Below are 14,194 nucleotides of genomic sequence, written 5' to 3'. Positions count from 1 at the left end.
AAACATATAAGAATTTTCCGATTGATCGATTTTCATTTCAAAATTTTTGGATCGCACATAATCCTTATATGTCTTGTAATGTAGTATAACTAGTTTATTAGGCTTGTTACCCTCCATGAGCAAAATGGGGGACGAAATGGAATTTTTTAAAATGAACCGCTGGATGTTGTTTACATATGAATATATGTTAGTGGTAGAAATTTCAACAATTTCCGCATTCGGTTGGACCTCGATCTTCCCGGTCAACTCAATACCCTAAATAGAACATAAAACAAATATGCTCTTAACCGGTCCTTGGCAATTCACTTTTTTCGATCTTTCATCTCCCACACTCTCATGGGTAGGGGGTCTACTTACGGATGTCAAAATTCCGCAACGTTTGTCCGCGCATGGTGCCGCTCCCCTTAGGGAAGTTTGCTTGTGCAAAGCGTTGACCGCTCCGTTAGGTGCCTTATTCACGGCGGATCAGCCTAATTTCTTTACACAATACCTATCACTATTGTATAAACATATAAGAATTTTCCGATTGAACGATTTTCATTTCAAAATTTTTGGATCGCACATAATCCTTATATGTCTTGTACTAGTATATTAGGCTTGTTACCCTCCATGAGCAAAATGGGGGACGAAATGGAATTTTTTAAAATGAACCGCTGGATGTTGTTTGCATATGAATATATGTAAGTGGTAGAAATTTCAACAATTTCCGCATTCGGTTGGACCTCGATCTACCCGGTCAACTCAATACCCTAAATAGTACATAAAACAAATATGCTCTTAACCGGTCCTTGGCAATTCACTTTTTTCGATCTTTCATCTCCCACACTCTCATGGGTAGAGGGTCTACTTACGGATGTCTTCTAAAGAAAAAGTAAAGACTAAAAATACAGTTAATGAATTTAACAATTCGACTATACCTACGTACGTGAAGCTTATGTGGCAATGATTATGGGCATATTTATCATCTTTTGTGGTCTTGCTCTTTTGCAAGAGAAGTTTGGAAACATTATCCAAATTCTACTTTTTATAAAACGAGTAACCTTATTTAGTGGCTAAAAACATTCCATCATCTAACTCTACTGACTCTTCTATTATAGAAAATTACCTTCTAATTTTACAAATTTGGGAGTCGAAAAACAACGGACTCTTTAGGTAGTTTTTTTTCTCTCTCTCTCTTGAAATAAGAGCTAATGCGGCTGTCCTCAAGTCTTAATTAATAAAACTATTGAATACAATCGAGGGGACTTAAAGCTTAAATCCTAAATTACAATAAGCAATGAGAGAACATCTTGAATAATAACAGGAGCCTCCACTAATCCTATGTATTTAAACATGCACCAAATAGTAAGGGTTGTCATACAGGTAGATTAGTCATCCATATTATGTTGTTGTTGAATTTGCCTATTGCACTCACAACACTAAAGTTATTATAAAGAAAGTCTTCTCGTCCTTAATAACTTGTTTTGAGACGATTTATGTATTTGCAAAGTCCATTTAGAGGGTTAGGTAATTTTGGTATAAGGAGTTAATTCTCTAATTTCAATAATAAAACGGATACGTTTTGAAAGTGTTGTGTCTCAATTGAATGAAGTAGATCGAGGTTTACGTCGCAATATCTACGCCATTCAAATAGAATCTACTCTGTCAGCCAAAGTAGGTGAGAAAAAACCTAATAATCCCTAAACCATATGTTAATTTTAATATTAAAGGAGTAATATTTTTTTTGAAATAGAAGTTGAATTCATTAACAGTAAAATGGCTGAAGTCTACCAAAACTTACATAAGAAATCCGACAAGAAAATCCGGAGTAACCTACCTAAGCTAAAACAAACATTTAAAGATCACTGGGACGCTCACATTTAAGCGAGCCTGTACAAGAATGAAAAAACCTCGCCTCCTATGGGAAAAAAAATTCATTCAACTAGCCCTCACTTGTCAATCACGCAATTGTGGTACAAACAAGAAACTAGAAACGCCATAGAAGACTCATAGAAGTTAATCCAACCTCACACAGGCTCATACCTTAATACATTAGGGCCCCGATTGCCTTGACCCGAGCCCAAGCCCGTAGGCCCAAGCCCAAATCAAGTCTTACCTAGCAGGAAGACTCCCCTGCCCCATCAGCCCAAGATTGATCCCAGGCCCAGAGATCCAGGCCCAAACCCCAGCCAACAGAAGAGGAGCCTCAATTATTAATTTTTTTTATTGAGAAAATTCTCTTATACATATAGAGCATGTGTTTGCAGACTAATTTGTAATTAAAAATTTTTGAATAATACCTCTTTGATGTTGAAAAAACTTCATACATACAAAGAACGCAGAAAATAACCCCGTCAAAACAAAAACAAAAAATAATTAGAGAGGTCTAAATTAAAATAATAAAAGTCCATGAATAACATTTCTCCTTTTGTAAGGTACCTGTGGCTTCATGAATATTGGAAAACATTTGGTTGCTGTCTACGTGATCTACTGATCGAGGTAGCAGACCGTAGACCCATATCAACTCAACCCAAAAAACAGCTACACCACATGCCTCAAGTCGTTTTTGACTTCAATAGCCCCATACTGATTAATAAATCATCACTTGCAATTTATTTACTTTCCTCTTTTTATTTGCTTAAATTAAGAAGTGTATTAGTATGACTACGTAAAGTCTTGAGTACTTACCAAGATTCCAAGTAGTCGTCTTCTCTCTTAATTGTTTTCTAATCTATGAACGATGGATTAGCACACTTAACTTTTCATTGTAACTTCTTTATCAATTTTTATGACAATAACTTTTATTCTCAATTTTCAAAAAGAATAAAATACTCCAATTTATAAGATTTATGTGTGCTTTTTGTGTTACTCTAAGTTTATAAGATTCTTAACTATAAGATTCAGTTATTTTCATAACGGGTCTTAACGAGTTTTAACTGTTAACACAAAATTTAATGGTTCAATTTTGATTTTAGTATTCTCTACATGTTAGCTTAACGATTTGTTATCGTGTTCAACGATGAAAATACAAAACAAACTTAATACGACAGGATACAGTGTTTTACCATATCTACTTAAAACAAGGAGTGTATCGATGATGACTATGCAAAATCTACTTGCCAAGATTCCAAGTGGCGGTCAGTCTTCTCTCTTAATTGTTTCCTAATCCATGGATCCAGCACATGCACCTCAATTAATATATAGTAATGGAGACCAAATCAGTCCTAGTCTCTAACTCTAGGTTGACGTACTGAAAGCGAATGCATGGATTCATGGTACATATATATTTCTAATTGTTTCCACGTAGAAAAGTCTCCTTGATCCATAAGTCCCGATCTAGGGCTCATTTATTATCATTTATCAATAGTATATATCTACTAGCCAAAGCTGATACATAGACATTCACTTTAAAAACCGACGAGCTAGCTAGCTAGCAAAAACCTATAGTTCATCAAGCAGGAATGTTAGTATCTGGGTGCAGGCTAGGTTAGTCGGATTAAGTCGACGTAAGCTCGAAGAAAATGAAGATGGCAATTAGAGTTGGAGTTGGTGTTTGGAAAACCATCATGAACCTCAACTTGGCGATGATACTAGTTCACTGCAGTTTTGGATCAGTCAAAGTTCAAGCTCTTTCGACTCGTCTTCCTGATACGGAAGGTACGTACGTACACATCCTTACTCTTGGTCTGAGATAATTCCTATGTAATTATCTCTATACATCAAGTGTGTGTGAGCTCGCTTACGGTGTATGTGAAGTCGCTTAGCCATAACTACCACCAGCACAGCGAGCTTCCGCACCTATATGCATATATTCGAAAGAGTCTTTTTATTTGAAGAGTTTGAATCTCCTTTCCACCTTTTGATCTTCTTTCTAAAAGGAAAAATTATGCCACCACACAAGTCTCTTTAAAACTGGTCGGGTAGGTTTTTTATTTTTTATTTTTTATTCAAATAGAAACATAATTTTATTTTCATATTTGAATATGTACGTGGTCTCCAAGATATTAGTTATTCCAACAGCTCACAACTCACCGATAACTAATTGGATATGTTGTAAAACATGCAGAAAGATAAAAGTTGTATAGATGAATATACTCTCTTTTTTTATCTAAAGAAAATATATATGTGGTGGCATTGGTTTACCCAAAATTATAACCAGAGTCACCTGGGTGATAGGCGGGAATAACAACTTGGTGATAACAGCATCCTAAAGCTTTCCAACAACTGATTTTGAATTTCGAAAGCACTTGCCCACCGAAATAGACAGTCATCTCGAAAATGAAAATATTAAATTCAATAAAGAAAAATGTAAATTTTTTTTTTTTGAGAAAAATGTAAATTTGAAGGGTCTTGATTTGAGTTTGCAGTGCAAGCCCTACGAGAAATTGCTACACAAATAGGGAAAAAAGACTGGGACTTCAAAGTAGACCCGTGCCTGAATGACACAACCCACACAAGCTGGGCTACTCCAAAGTCTGCTGACAGGCCTCTATTCAATAACACTCTCATTTGCAACTGCTCCTTCCCTGATGGCTCATGCCACGTCACCAACATGTAAGTGCATGTGAAGCTTTTACACACACACATGTGGCCCTTCTAGTAAGGGATTTATTTTTTTAGCTGTTTTAAGGGATGGGTAAAGCTATGGTATGTTAACATTTCTCATACATCAACTATTTTTATCACTTTAAGGACTCATGTTACCACTTTGAGGATTAATATTACTATTTTGAGGACTCATATGATAAATTAAAAAAATTTATCACTTTAAGGACTCATGTTACCACTTTGAGGACTAATATTACTATTTTGAGGACTAATGTGGTAACTAAGAAAATTTACCACTTTAAGGACTCATGTTACTACTTTGAGGACTAATATTACTATTTTGAGGACTCATTTTACCACTTTTAAGGCAATTGTATGCATGTCATACGTTAACACATTGTAGAATTTTCCTTAAGGGATTGCTTATTAGACCAATTTTTATATCACATAAGAATATCTCGACCATTAAATTTTTAGGTCTCTATGAGTATATCAATTCTGCAAATTTTCAATTCTGCAATTTTAAGCTCTTCCTTAAAATTGCCAAAAAAATGAATCCTTATAATATATATATATATATATATATATAGATATAGGATATTTCTCAGGTGCGGACGTTTGTACCAAAATTTCGGTACGGATTTCCTGTTTTCGACCACTTTCCGGCCACATTTTTACATCTTAACCGTTCAGTTTTTAGGTCCTAATGTATAGATCACCTCTGAAAAATTTCAGCCAATTTGGTGATCGTTGAAGCATCCAAAATTGCAATTTACACGAACGGACCGAATCTGTCAACCGGAACCGTTAGTATTTATAATGGTAAATTGCAATTTTGGATGCCTTAACGATCACCAAATTGGCTGAAATTTTGTAGAGGTGATCTATACATTATGACCTAAAAACTGAACGGTTAAGATGTGAAAATGTGGCCGGAAAGTGGGGGAAAACGGGAAATCCGTACCGTCCGCACCCAAGAAGCTTGAAATATGATGATTTTTTTTTGAGGTATTTCGATCCAAGTTCTTTTTGTTATATAAAAGTTGGATGCAGTCCGCACATTTTTCCTTATTAAATTGCAGTCCATTTACTTTTTTTAGGTAAATAATTCAAATTCACTAATTGAGTCACAATTTTAACTCAATTCTAAATTTTAAATTTCAAAATCTACAATTCATCAATGAATAATTCTCAAATGTATAGGACTAAAGTGCATTCCTATGAAATCAATATACCTAAAATGTAGGTCTAGAAATAATGAAATATCAAATACTTATATACCTACATTATAGGATGAAAAATATTAGAACAAAAATTCAAACATAAAATATATACTTATATACCTACATTATAGGTAATTAAAGATGTATAGTAGAGATCTGCCTATATATACGAAGGAACGAAAATTCAAACATAAAAATATCAACTACTTATGTACCTACACTCTAGGTACTTAAAGATGTATACTAGAGATTTGATCTACCTATGCATACGAAGCACAAAAAAAAATATATATAATACCAATCTAATCAAAAGGTATAAATATGTACATACAAAAACCTTACCTAATTAAAAGATAAAAATTATGAAAGAGAACGTGGGAGATAATAAGAGAACCTTAACTATAGAGATTAAAATGTCTAATAAAATCATAGGACAAAGGTTGACTAACACCATAATCAATTCTATATCAAAGGTAAGCAAAAATTTCATATCAAATCTATAATAAAGGTAGTTGCGAATTAAAGAAGTCACGTTAGTAAGACATAAAAATGAACTAAAAAGGGAGAAGCCGCACAAAAAATATAGGTATGAGAGGAAAAGAAAGAAGAAAAAAAATGAGAAGTATGTGTTGGAAAGAAGATAGTAATGGAAGATGTCGGTGAGTTGTGACCTGTTGGTAAGTTTTCTAACATTGTAAAGGTCATGGGTTCAATTCTCACCGACATATGTAAGGGTGGGGAAATGAAAAGTTGGGATTTTTAAGTACTTTTTTTTTAATAAAATAAAACTTATATTGATTCTCAACGATAGTTACAATCGTTTATAGGGGCATCCTGAACATTCACAGGAGCATAAATTGACCTACTAAGGTTATATTGAAAATCTAAGGCAGAACAAACCATATTTCGTTGGAATGGTTGTTCGATTACAAAGTTGAAGCTCACTTTCTGGAAATAAGAAAACAAAGAAACTACAAAGTGATGTAGATTATCCTCATCCATTAAAAACCGGCTATGTTGCTCGCCAATGCTCGCAATTGAGGTGCTTACAGTATAGTAGCCCAAGTAAGACTCCTTGAAGTCATTGAGAATTTTCTCCATCAATCTGCAGGGAAAGAAAAGTAAACTAAAAACTAATGGAAAACTTGGCTTATTTGCGACATCAATCGAGCGCATGATAATAGCAGTCTCCTTATTTAAAATACTGGACATTAGGTAAGGCCTCCAGAAGTCTAGGAAGCCCATACCCTCATTTATTCCACCCGGGTCCCAAACCCAATAGCTTGAGAAAAAAGAATGGGCCCATGACTGCACCCAAGAGTCCACACCCATTACCGTGGGCCTCTTAACCTCTAAGGGCACCCAAAGCCCAGCACTACGTCTCTTCGTTGGCCCGCCGGTGCCACCATCTTGTACCAAAATCGGGAGCCAACCCTGACTTGTTGTGTTGCCTCTCCACCTCACCGCCATCCTTCGCAGCCAAGTCCGGGCAGCGACTGCACCACCGCGCACTACCACAGCCAGCATCACGCCGCCAACCTCCAAGGTCGAGGAAAACCAGAATATTCCGGTCAGCACCATCAATGTCAGATCTGCAAAGAAGCATCGAAACCACCACATAGTGCCCGGATCCCAAAGCCGTATCGGAATCAATGAGCAGATTCGCCGGCCTAAGCAGCGATCACCAATCGCTTGGTCCCGGAGAACAGAAGCAGATCCATCTGATCGGATTTGGGATTGAGGGGTTGAGGGCAGCGTGCTGCACCTTGTCGAGGTCACGGTGGACTCCATTGGAAACAAGCGCTTGAGCGCTCGGTGTTGAGAAAGCCTCAAGGGCTTCCATGGCTGTGAAGCGTCGTTGCCGGCGCTAGGTATGCGAGAAGGGGTTTCACGCATCCTGGGGGTTCCAATATTGTCTTTATGTAGTTGGTACTTGGTAATACTCAATGGATTTTTAAGTACTTAAACCAATATATAAGGAGTTTATACAAGTTAATGCACTAATAATTAGGTTTGATTAAAAATAGTAATTTTTTAGGAAATATTATTCAGAAAATAAATTAAATTTAGTATTTCATGAAATCTTGTTTGACCTTCTTTAATTGTATTAATCATGAAGACAGCCTATGATAATTTGTTACAAAAGGGTACAATAGGAATGTAAAAGTACGCAATTAATAGGATAAAACTGAAAAGGAAAGAAATACTATGTGGCAGATGAGTCATATGACTGCAATTTTATTCGTGTGGATTGCATCCAATACAGAGAATGAATTTTGGATTTAAATCAAATTAACTTTTTTTTTTAGCATGTAGTTTAATAATCTAAACCACTCATTCTCTAGTTACATATACACATATGAATAAAAGTCCTTATAGGACTGTGTTATGGAGAAAACAACCCTAATCTCTCTCGCAACGCTTATTCTCGCACTCCCTCTAACGCCGCCTCCTGTCGGCGATGCATACAGTGGTTCCGACCGACTCCTAAGCCCAAATTTTTTGGGTCCGATCTCTATCACCTTTGCGGGTGATGGGAATAATCCTTCTTGGAAGAGCAGATTTCTGCTCGAGGAAAGCCTGAAGTGGTGGTCTGATCTCCCGGGCTATGGTAGGGGCGGCGACAAAGCTGTCTGGCTGCTAAAGACCTCCCAATCTCTCTCTATGTCTTCAATGGCGTTATCGTCGGTGCTTGAGACGTAGATGACAAAGGGTGCTGAGCGAAGTGCAACGCAGAGGTTACAGATCTGGAATGGATGTTGAATGGAGCTTGGGCGCCGCTGCAGACGGGGTCAAAATTGCTGGTGACTTACCGATGGATATGGGTGTCCAAATCAATAGGGCAGGACTGTTTTTTGGCTCATACTCGAGCCCAGTTCTCGGTGATTCTGATGATGATTGCCTGGTGTTGTTCTCTAAAAGCTACGTTGGTCTCGAGCGGTGGTCTAGGTGGTTGGGCGACTCCCTGCAACGGAGATGGTGGTGGCTGTAGTAGAGAGGCTACTGCCTTCGTGAGATTGGGCTAGGGCACACTGTTGGGCCCGTGCTTAAGGCTGCTGCTGTGGGCCAGAAAGGGAAGATGCAAGCAGAGGGTGATGGGCTCGGGCTATTCCTTAACAAATCCATTCGGATCTTTAAGAGTTTGGGCAGCTGTGGGGCCCACGTCATCGTGCTATTGGGCCCAATCTCTCTAGGGATCGGACAACTTTTGTGTTCGATAAAATCTCCTAGCCCTACCTTGAAGAGCAAGGAAAAAATATAGATAGGTGTGGTAGGGGCCTATTTACTATGTCTTACTATTCTCCATAGTTTATAGGCTCACTTTAAATAAGTGAGCGATTAGTTCGAATATAGCTGGTCTGTCTCTATGTATCACAGTAGTTTTCTTACTACAACTTCTTGATCTGTCTAGTCGAAGGCAGCAGAAGGATATGTAATGGCCATCTTGGCATGCGTTAATGAAATCCACATTTCTTTCAAAATATACACATATGAATCCTGCATTGAATTAGCCAAATCGGAAAACATGTAACCATTTGCTTAGCATGATATTCATGTTAATTTAATCTAACAGACTACATTTGTTCACACAATTTTAAATGACCAAATGATTATGGATTTAGTTGATTTTTTTTAGACACAATTCTTGCATAGGAGTATAGACTAGCGTAACACAGTAAAAATCCTCAAATTTTTAAAGTAAGGAGTCCTCTCTAGAATGGTTGTATATATATATGGTCCTTCTAATAAGGGATTACTTATTAGACCCACTTTTCAATTACATTTTCACATCTCAACGTTCAGTTTTTAGGTCTATATGAATTGATCAACTCTGAAAATTTGCAATCAAATTGATAATCATTAAGACATTCATAATTGCGATTTACAATTATAAACATGAACGGTTCAAGTTGGATAGATTCGGTTCGTCCATTGATTTAATCTAGTTCGATATCTTGTCGATCATCAATTTGGCTGAAAATTTGCAGAAGTAATCTACATATTAGGACTTAAACACAGAACGGTCGAGATGCCGATATGTGATCAAAAAGTTGGTCTAATGCCTCCCTAGAAAATACCAAAAAATTTATCCTTTAGTGGGATGGCCCTCATATATATATATATATATATATATATATATATATATATATATATATATATATATATATATTTTGCTGGGTTTGTATTGCATTATCTTGGGAGTCTGTTTTTCTTGCAAAGCAAGTGTATGAGCAAATGTCTAGGTGGGTATTTCTTTTGTTTTTCTTTCGTTTGCAATTTAGGAGAATCTCTTCATTTATGAGAATGACATGCAAGAGCTCTGACATTTTTCCGAATACAGTATTCTTACAGGGCAAGATCTTGCTGGTGTACTTCCACCATCTATTGCAAAGTTACCCTACCTTACACAAATGTAAGGATTTTGTAATGTACCAAGATGCTAATTTTTAATTTTTCTCAAATGCTAATGTTATTACTAATATCTTTTCCCTTCTTTACAGCAATTTCCCAAGGAACTTCCTCAGTGGCAATATACCGAGTGAATGGGCTTCTACAAAGTTGGAATTTATGTAAATTGACTTCTTAATCCATATTCAACTTTAGCTAAAAGTGACCTATAATGATTTAACCTAGACATGCAATGAGTAAACTGCGCGCAGGTCCGTCAGTGTGAACAACTTATCCGGACCAATCCCTGCCTTCCTAGGAAACATTATCACTCTAAGATACTTGTATGCTCTGCCATTATCTCTCTATATTACTTTTTTGTGTTTGTCAAATCCAGTTTAATTTTCATTCGGTTTGGCCTGCTTTGATGAAAAGGACAATATGTATTCAGGAGTTTAGAGACAAACATGTTTACTGGAACTGTTCCTCCTGAACTTGGGAAGTTGGTTAACTTACAAAATCTGTAAGCTCCTTCTTTTCTTCCAAACCCAGTTTGTTTTCACCAATTATTGGTTTTAAAAAAATATATTAAATAGCTTGAAAAAGTAATTAACTGATGAGTCGGCACTGGTATCGATCTACAGCATTATTAGTGCAAACAATCTCACAGGAGTGTTACCAGTGGATCTCACTAATCTTACCAAATTAACAGAATTGTAAGTGATACTTCACATAATGAATCGCAATTTTACTGTTACGATATGTTCAGCTGTCATGGTATGAATTTTCCCTTTATACAGGAGGATTAGCAGTAACAACTTCACTGGAAGAATTCCAGACTTTTTCCGAAGTTGGAGTCAACTTATAAAATTGTAAGTGCCTTTTGCTATTATAATATAATTCATAAATTATAGAACTGGTGTAATCTCTATCCATATTGCATTCTGTATTTGACAGAGAGATCCAAGCTAGTGGTCTACAAGGCCCCATTCCGTCTAGCCTTTCTGTTTTGAGTAATTTAACAGAACTGTGAGTTCCGCTTCCAGCTCTTCATTGCATTAACAGTATAATAGTGAAAACCATATTCTGCATTTTACAATTTACTATACCTTCGTATCAAAGGGATTATTTTTGCATAACAATTATATATGATGCAATTGATCGATGCAGAAGGATCAGCGACTTAAACGAAGGGGGTTCAGTATTTCCAAACTTGACTAACATGAAAAGCATGAAAAGATTGTAAGTCTTGAAATGTTGCATTATTTTTCATCATAGATTTAGATAATTAATCCATGTTTATCCCCAACTATGCTTATATTGAGTTATACTGCAGAATGCTGAGGAGCTGTAGTTTATCGGGACCTATAACTGATTTAACAGCAATGACAAGATTGAATATATTGTAATTTACTGCTATTCTTTTATCTTTTTTATTCTACTACTCATTCAAGTACATAAAGCACATTCAATTAATACTTTATCGATAGCAGTTAATCAACTAGGTTCATCTTCTCATTCAAGCTTCCCTATAGTAAGCTATTCCGATTTTTATAACATCCACTAGTTAATTTTTCACAGAGATCTCAGCTTCAACAAATTGGAAGGAAGTTTTCCGGATCTTAAAGCTATAGCTCTGGATCCGAACAATTTGCAGTACTTGTACGAAATTTGAATTTCATATATGTCATGACTAGCATACATCATGATGCAGGGGGCCTCCCCTTCATATACTATCTTCATATATACATAAGCATACATTTATCCCATATAACCAACCTTTTGTAGTTAAGTAATTAATAATTACTTCAACAGAATGTGACTGTGATTTCTTTCGGAATAGGTATCTGACAAGCAACCTTCTCAATGGCCCTATTCCAGATTGGATTAAAAGCAAAGATAACCGCTAGTATGTCTTCTATCCTACATCAAATTTTCTTTTGTTTTTAGTTTTCTTTTTAATTGTTTCGTTAAGGTGTCGAGCAGACAATTCTATTTTTTTGTTACATTAAGGAGTCAAACTCTTGATCTATCATAATCCTAATCAAATTTCCAACCCACCCCCACCACTAGGGCTGACCAACCCGAAGGGCAGCAGACAATTCTATTAGTATTAACAATATTGTTTACTTAATAGAATATTTTAGTTTTTTTTCTTTTTTCTTTTTCAAATAAACTGTTTGAAGCATTTAAATCATCAATGACTAGGATTCTCTGTCATTAAATGAACGTTTATCAATATTCTAACACGTACTTTACAGTGGATTTATACTCGCTTACAATTGTATCATATTTGTGTGCAGCCAGATAGATGTTTCTTACAATAATTTTTCCAAAGACTCTCAGCCAACTACATGTAGCGCATACCAGTAAGAATTGTTTTATGCGTAGTTAGCACTTAGCACACTGAGCACACTATGGTCTTCATTCACCTCTAATTTTTCCTTTTCAACTGATTCGACATGTATCAGGAACGTTTTCAAAAGCTCTTCTGCACTAAACAACTCGTAAGCTTCATACTTACTAGTCTTCGAAGATGAAACCATTGTTTTTTCTTTTCTTTTTACTTTATGGACTTATTACATAAGCTGATTATTATATTTCACTAATCTAGATTATCTGGACCGTGCCTGGAGAAATATCCATGTACAAAAGGTAACAATACATATCAACAATACATATCTTAGAATTAAAATCTGATTGAATAGATTGGAATCAAACGATACGTAGCTTTTTAATTATTCGACTTTGTAAAGATTTTGTTCAAAGAACTCAGTTGTTAACTTCAGTTTTCATATGACCTCATTGTAAATGGTATCTGATACTATATTGATAACATTTATCTACTCAAATATTTTCTCTCATCTGACTTATTTTATTTATATGCTGTTACTGAACAGTTCAGTACTCATTGCATATAAATTGTGGTGGAGGAGCGACCACCATTGGAGGAGTCAAATTTGAAGATGATACAGATCTTGGCGGTGGAGCAAAATTTGTTCCAGTGAGACCTAACTGGGGAACCAGTAGCACTGGATTTTTCTGGGATACTAATGTCACCTCTACAGACTACATAGCAAATAATGCATCGATACTTGGAATGGAAAACTCTCAGTTGTACACTAATGTGCGCCTCAGTCCTCTTTCTCTCACATATTATGCAAACTGCTTAGCAGATGGAAATTATACGGTCAAACTTCACTTTGCGGAGATAATAATCCGAGGCAATAGATCGTTTTTCAGTGTTGGAAGACGGATATTTGATGTTTATATCCAGGTATTGAATCACACTGTTAATGAAATCTTAATGCGCACAGAATGTTTCTCATTGATGACAATTGTTACAGGAGAAACTTGTATGGAAGGATTTTGACATCGTAAAGGAAGCACCAGGGGTTGATAAGGTAGTCATTAAAGTAACAAATGCAGTTCAAGTTACAAACAAAACTCTAGAGATTCGGTTTCATTGGTCTGGGAAAGGCACAACAGCATCCCCTAGACGAGGAATCTATGGTCCCCTTATATCAGCCATTTCTATAGAGCCTGGTAATCTTGTGAATTTGCACATACACACTTCTAAGTCTCTTTTAAGAACTTTATGATAGGCTAATTTACAATCCACTTGTTTTGTACATGTTCAGAACAAAAAATTAAAGGAACCATGCAAGGGACAGGTTTATGTTTTCACTGCAATAATTTGGAAAATGTAGATCAAGATAGCTAGTATACTTTAAGAAGTACCCAGATTATCAAAGAACATCTTATTCTTAATTCCAATTATTGCATCTCTTTCCTGTTTAGCTATATTTGATGCATGAAACATTCAAACAGATTATCATTCTTAGTCGTTTATTAAGGGAAAGACCATTCTCGGTTGTTATGCCCTATCTTCGGTGGTATATCATAGACCTGTTTTGATGATTTTCTCTTCTTTTTTTTATTCTTTATTTTTTTTTATTGCTCTGTAGAATTCAAGCATTCCAAAACAAAGAAGTATATTGTGGTTGGAGTTTCAATTGGAGCTTTGGTTTTGTGCCTGTTATTAATTTTTGGCA

At 35.9% G+C, this 14,194-nt stretch overlaps 1 protein-coding gene across 1 annotated transcript in view; it reads left to right on the top strand.

The window, feature by feature from the left end:
* Positions 1 to 3,466: 3,466 nt before the first annotated feature.
* LOC133716363 (probable leucine-rich repeat receptor-like serine/threonine-protein kinase At3g14840) overlaps positions 3,467 to 14,194 on the top strand; it is an 11,310-nt gene continuing 582 nt past the window's right edge. Inside the window, exons 1-19 of the mRNA XM_062143075.1 lie at positions 3,467 to 3,636; positions 4,347 to 4,533; positions 10,093 to 10,164; positions 10,253 to 10,321; positions 10,412 to 10,483; positions 10,591 to 10,662; positions 10,784 to 10,855; positions 10,940 to 11,011; positions 11,097 to 11,168; positions 11,310 to 11,381; positions 11,476 to 11,544; positions 11,721 to 11,801; positions 11,983 to 12,048; positions 12,443 to 12,508; positions 12,611 to 12,646; positions 12,754 to 12,794; positions 13,040 to 13,416; positions 13,487 to 13,685; positions 14,108 to 14,191. Of these exons, the coding sequence (XP_061999059.1) occupies positions 3,501 to 3,636; positions 4,347 to 4,533; positions 10,093 to 10,164; positions 10,253 to 10,321; positions 10,412 to 10,483; positions 10,591 to 10,662; positions 10,784 to 10,855; positions 10,940 to 11,011; positions 11,097 to 11,168; positions 11,310 to 11,381; positions 11,476 to 11,544; positions 11,721 to 11,801; positions 11,983 to 12,048; positions 12,443 to 12,508; positions 12,611 to 12,646; positions 12,754 to 12,794; positions 13,040 to 13,416; positions 13,487 to 13,685; positions 14,108 to 14,191 (1,915 nt within the window). The 5' untranslated portion in view covers positions 3,467 to 3,500. The remainder of the gene's footprint in view (positions 3,637 to 4,346; positions 4,534 to 10,092; positions 10,165 to 10,252; positions 10,322 to 10,411; positions 10,484 to 10,590; positions 10,663 to 10,783; positions 10,856 to 10,939; positions 11,012 to 11,096; positions 11,169 to 11,309; positions 11,382 to 11,475; positions 11,545 to 11,720; positions 11,802 to 11,982; positions 12,049 to 12,442; positions 12,509 to 12,610; positions 12,647 to 12,753; positions 12,795 to 13,039; positions 13,417 to 13,486; positions 13,686 to 14,107; positions 14,192 to 14,194) is intronic.

The sequence above is a fragment of the Rosa rugosa genome, chromosome 6, assembly GCF_958449725.1.
Source record: "Rosa rugosa chromosome 6, drRosRugo1.1, whole genome shotgun sequence".
NCBI classification, from domain to species: domain Eukaryota; kingdom Viridiplantae; phylum Streptophyta; class Magnoliopsida; order Rosales; family Rosaceae; genus Rosa; species Rosa rugosa.
This window is presented reverse-complemented; position numbering and strand designations above follow the sequence as displayed.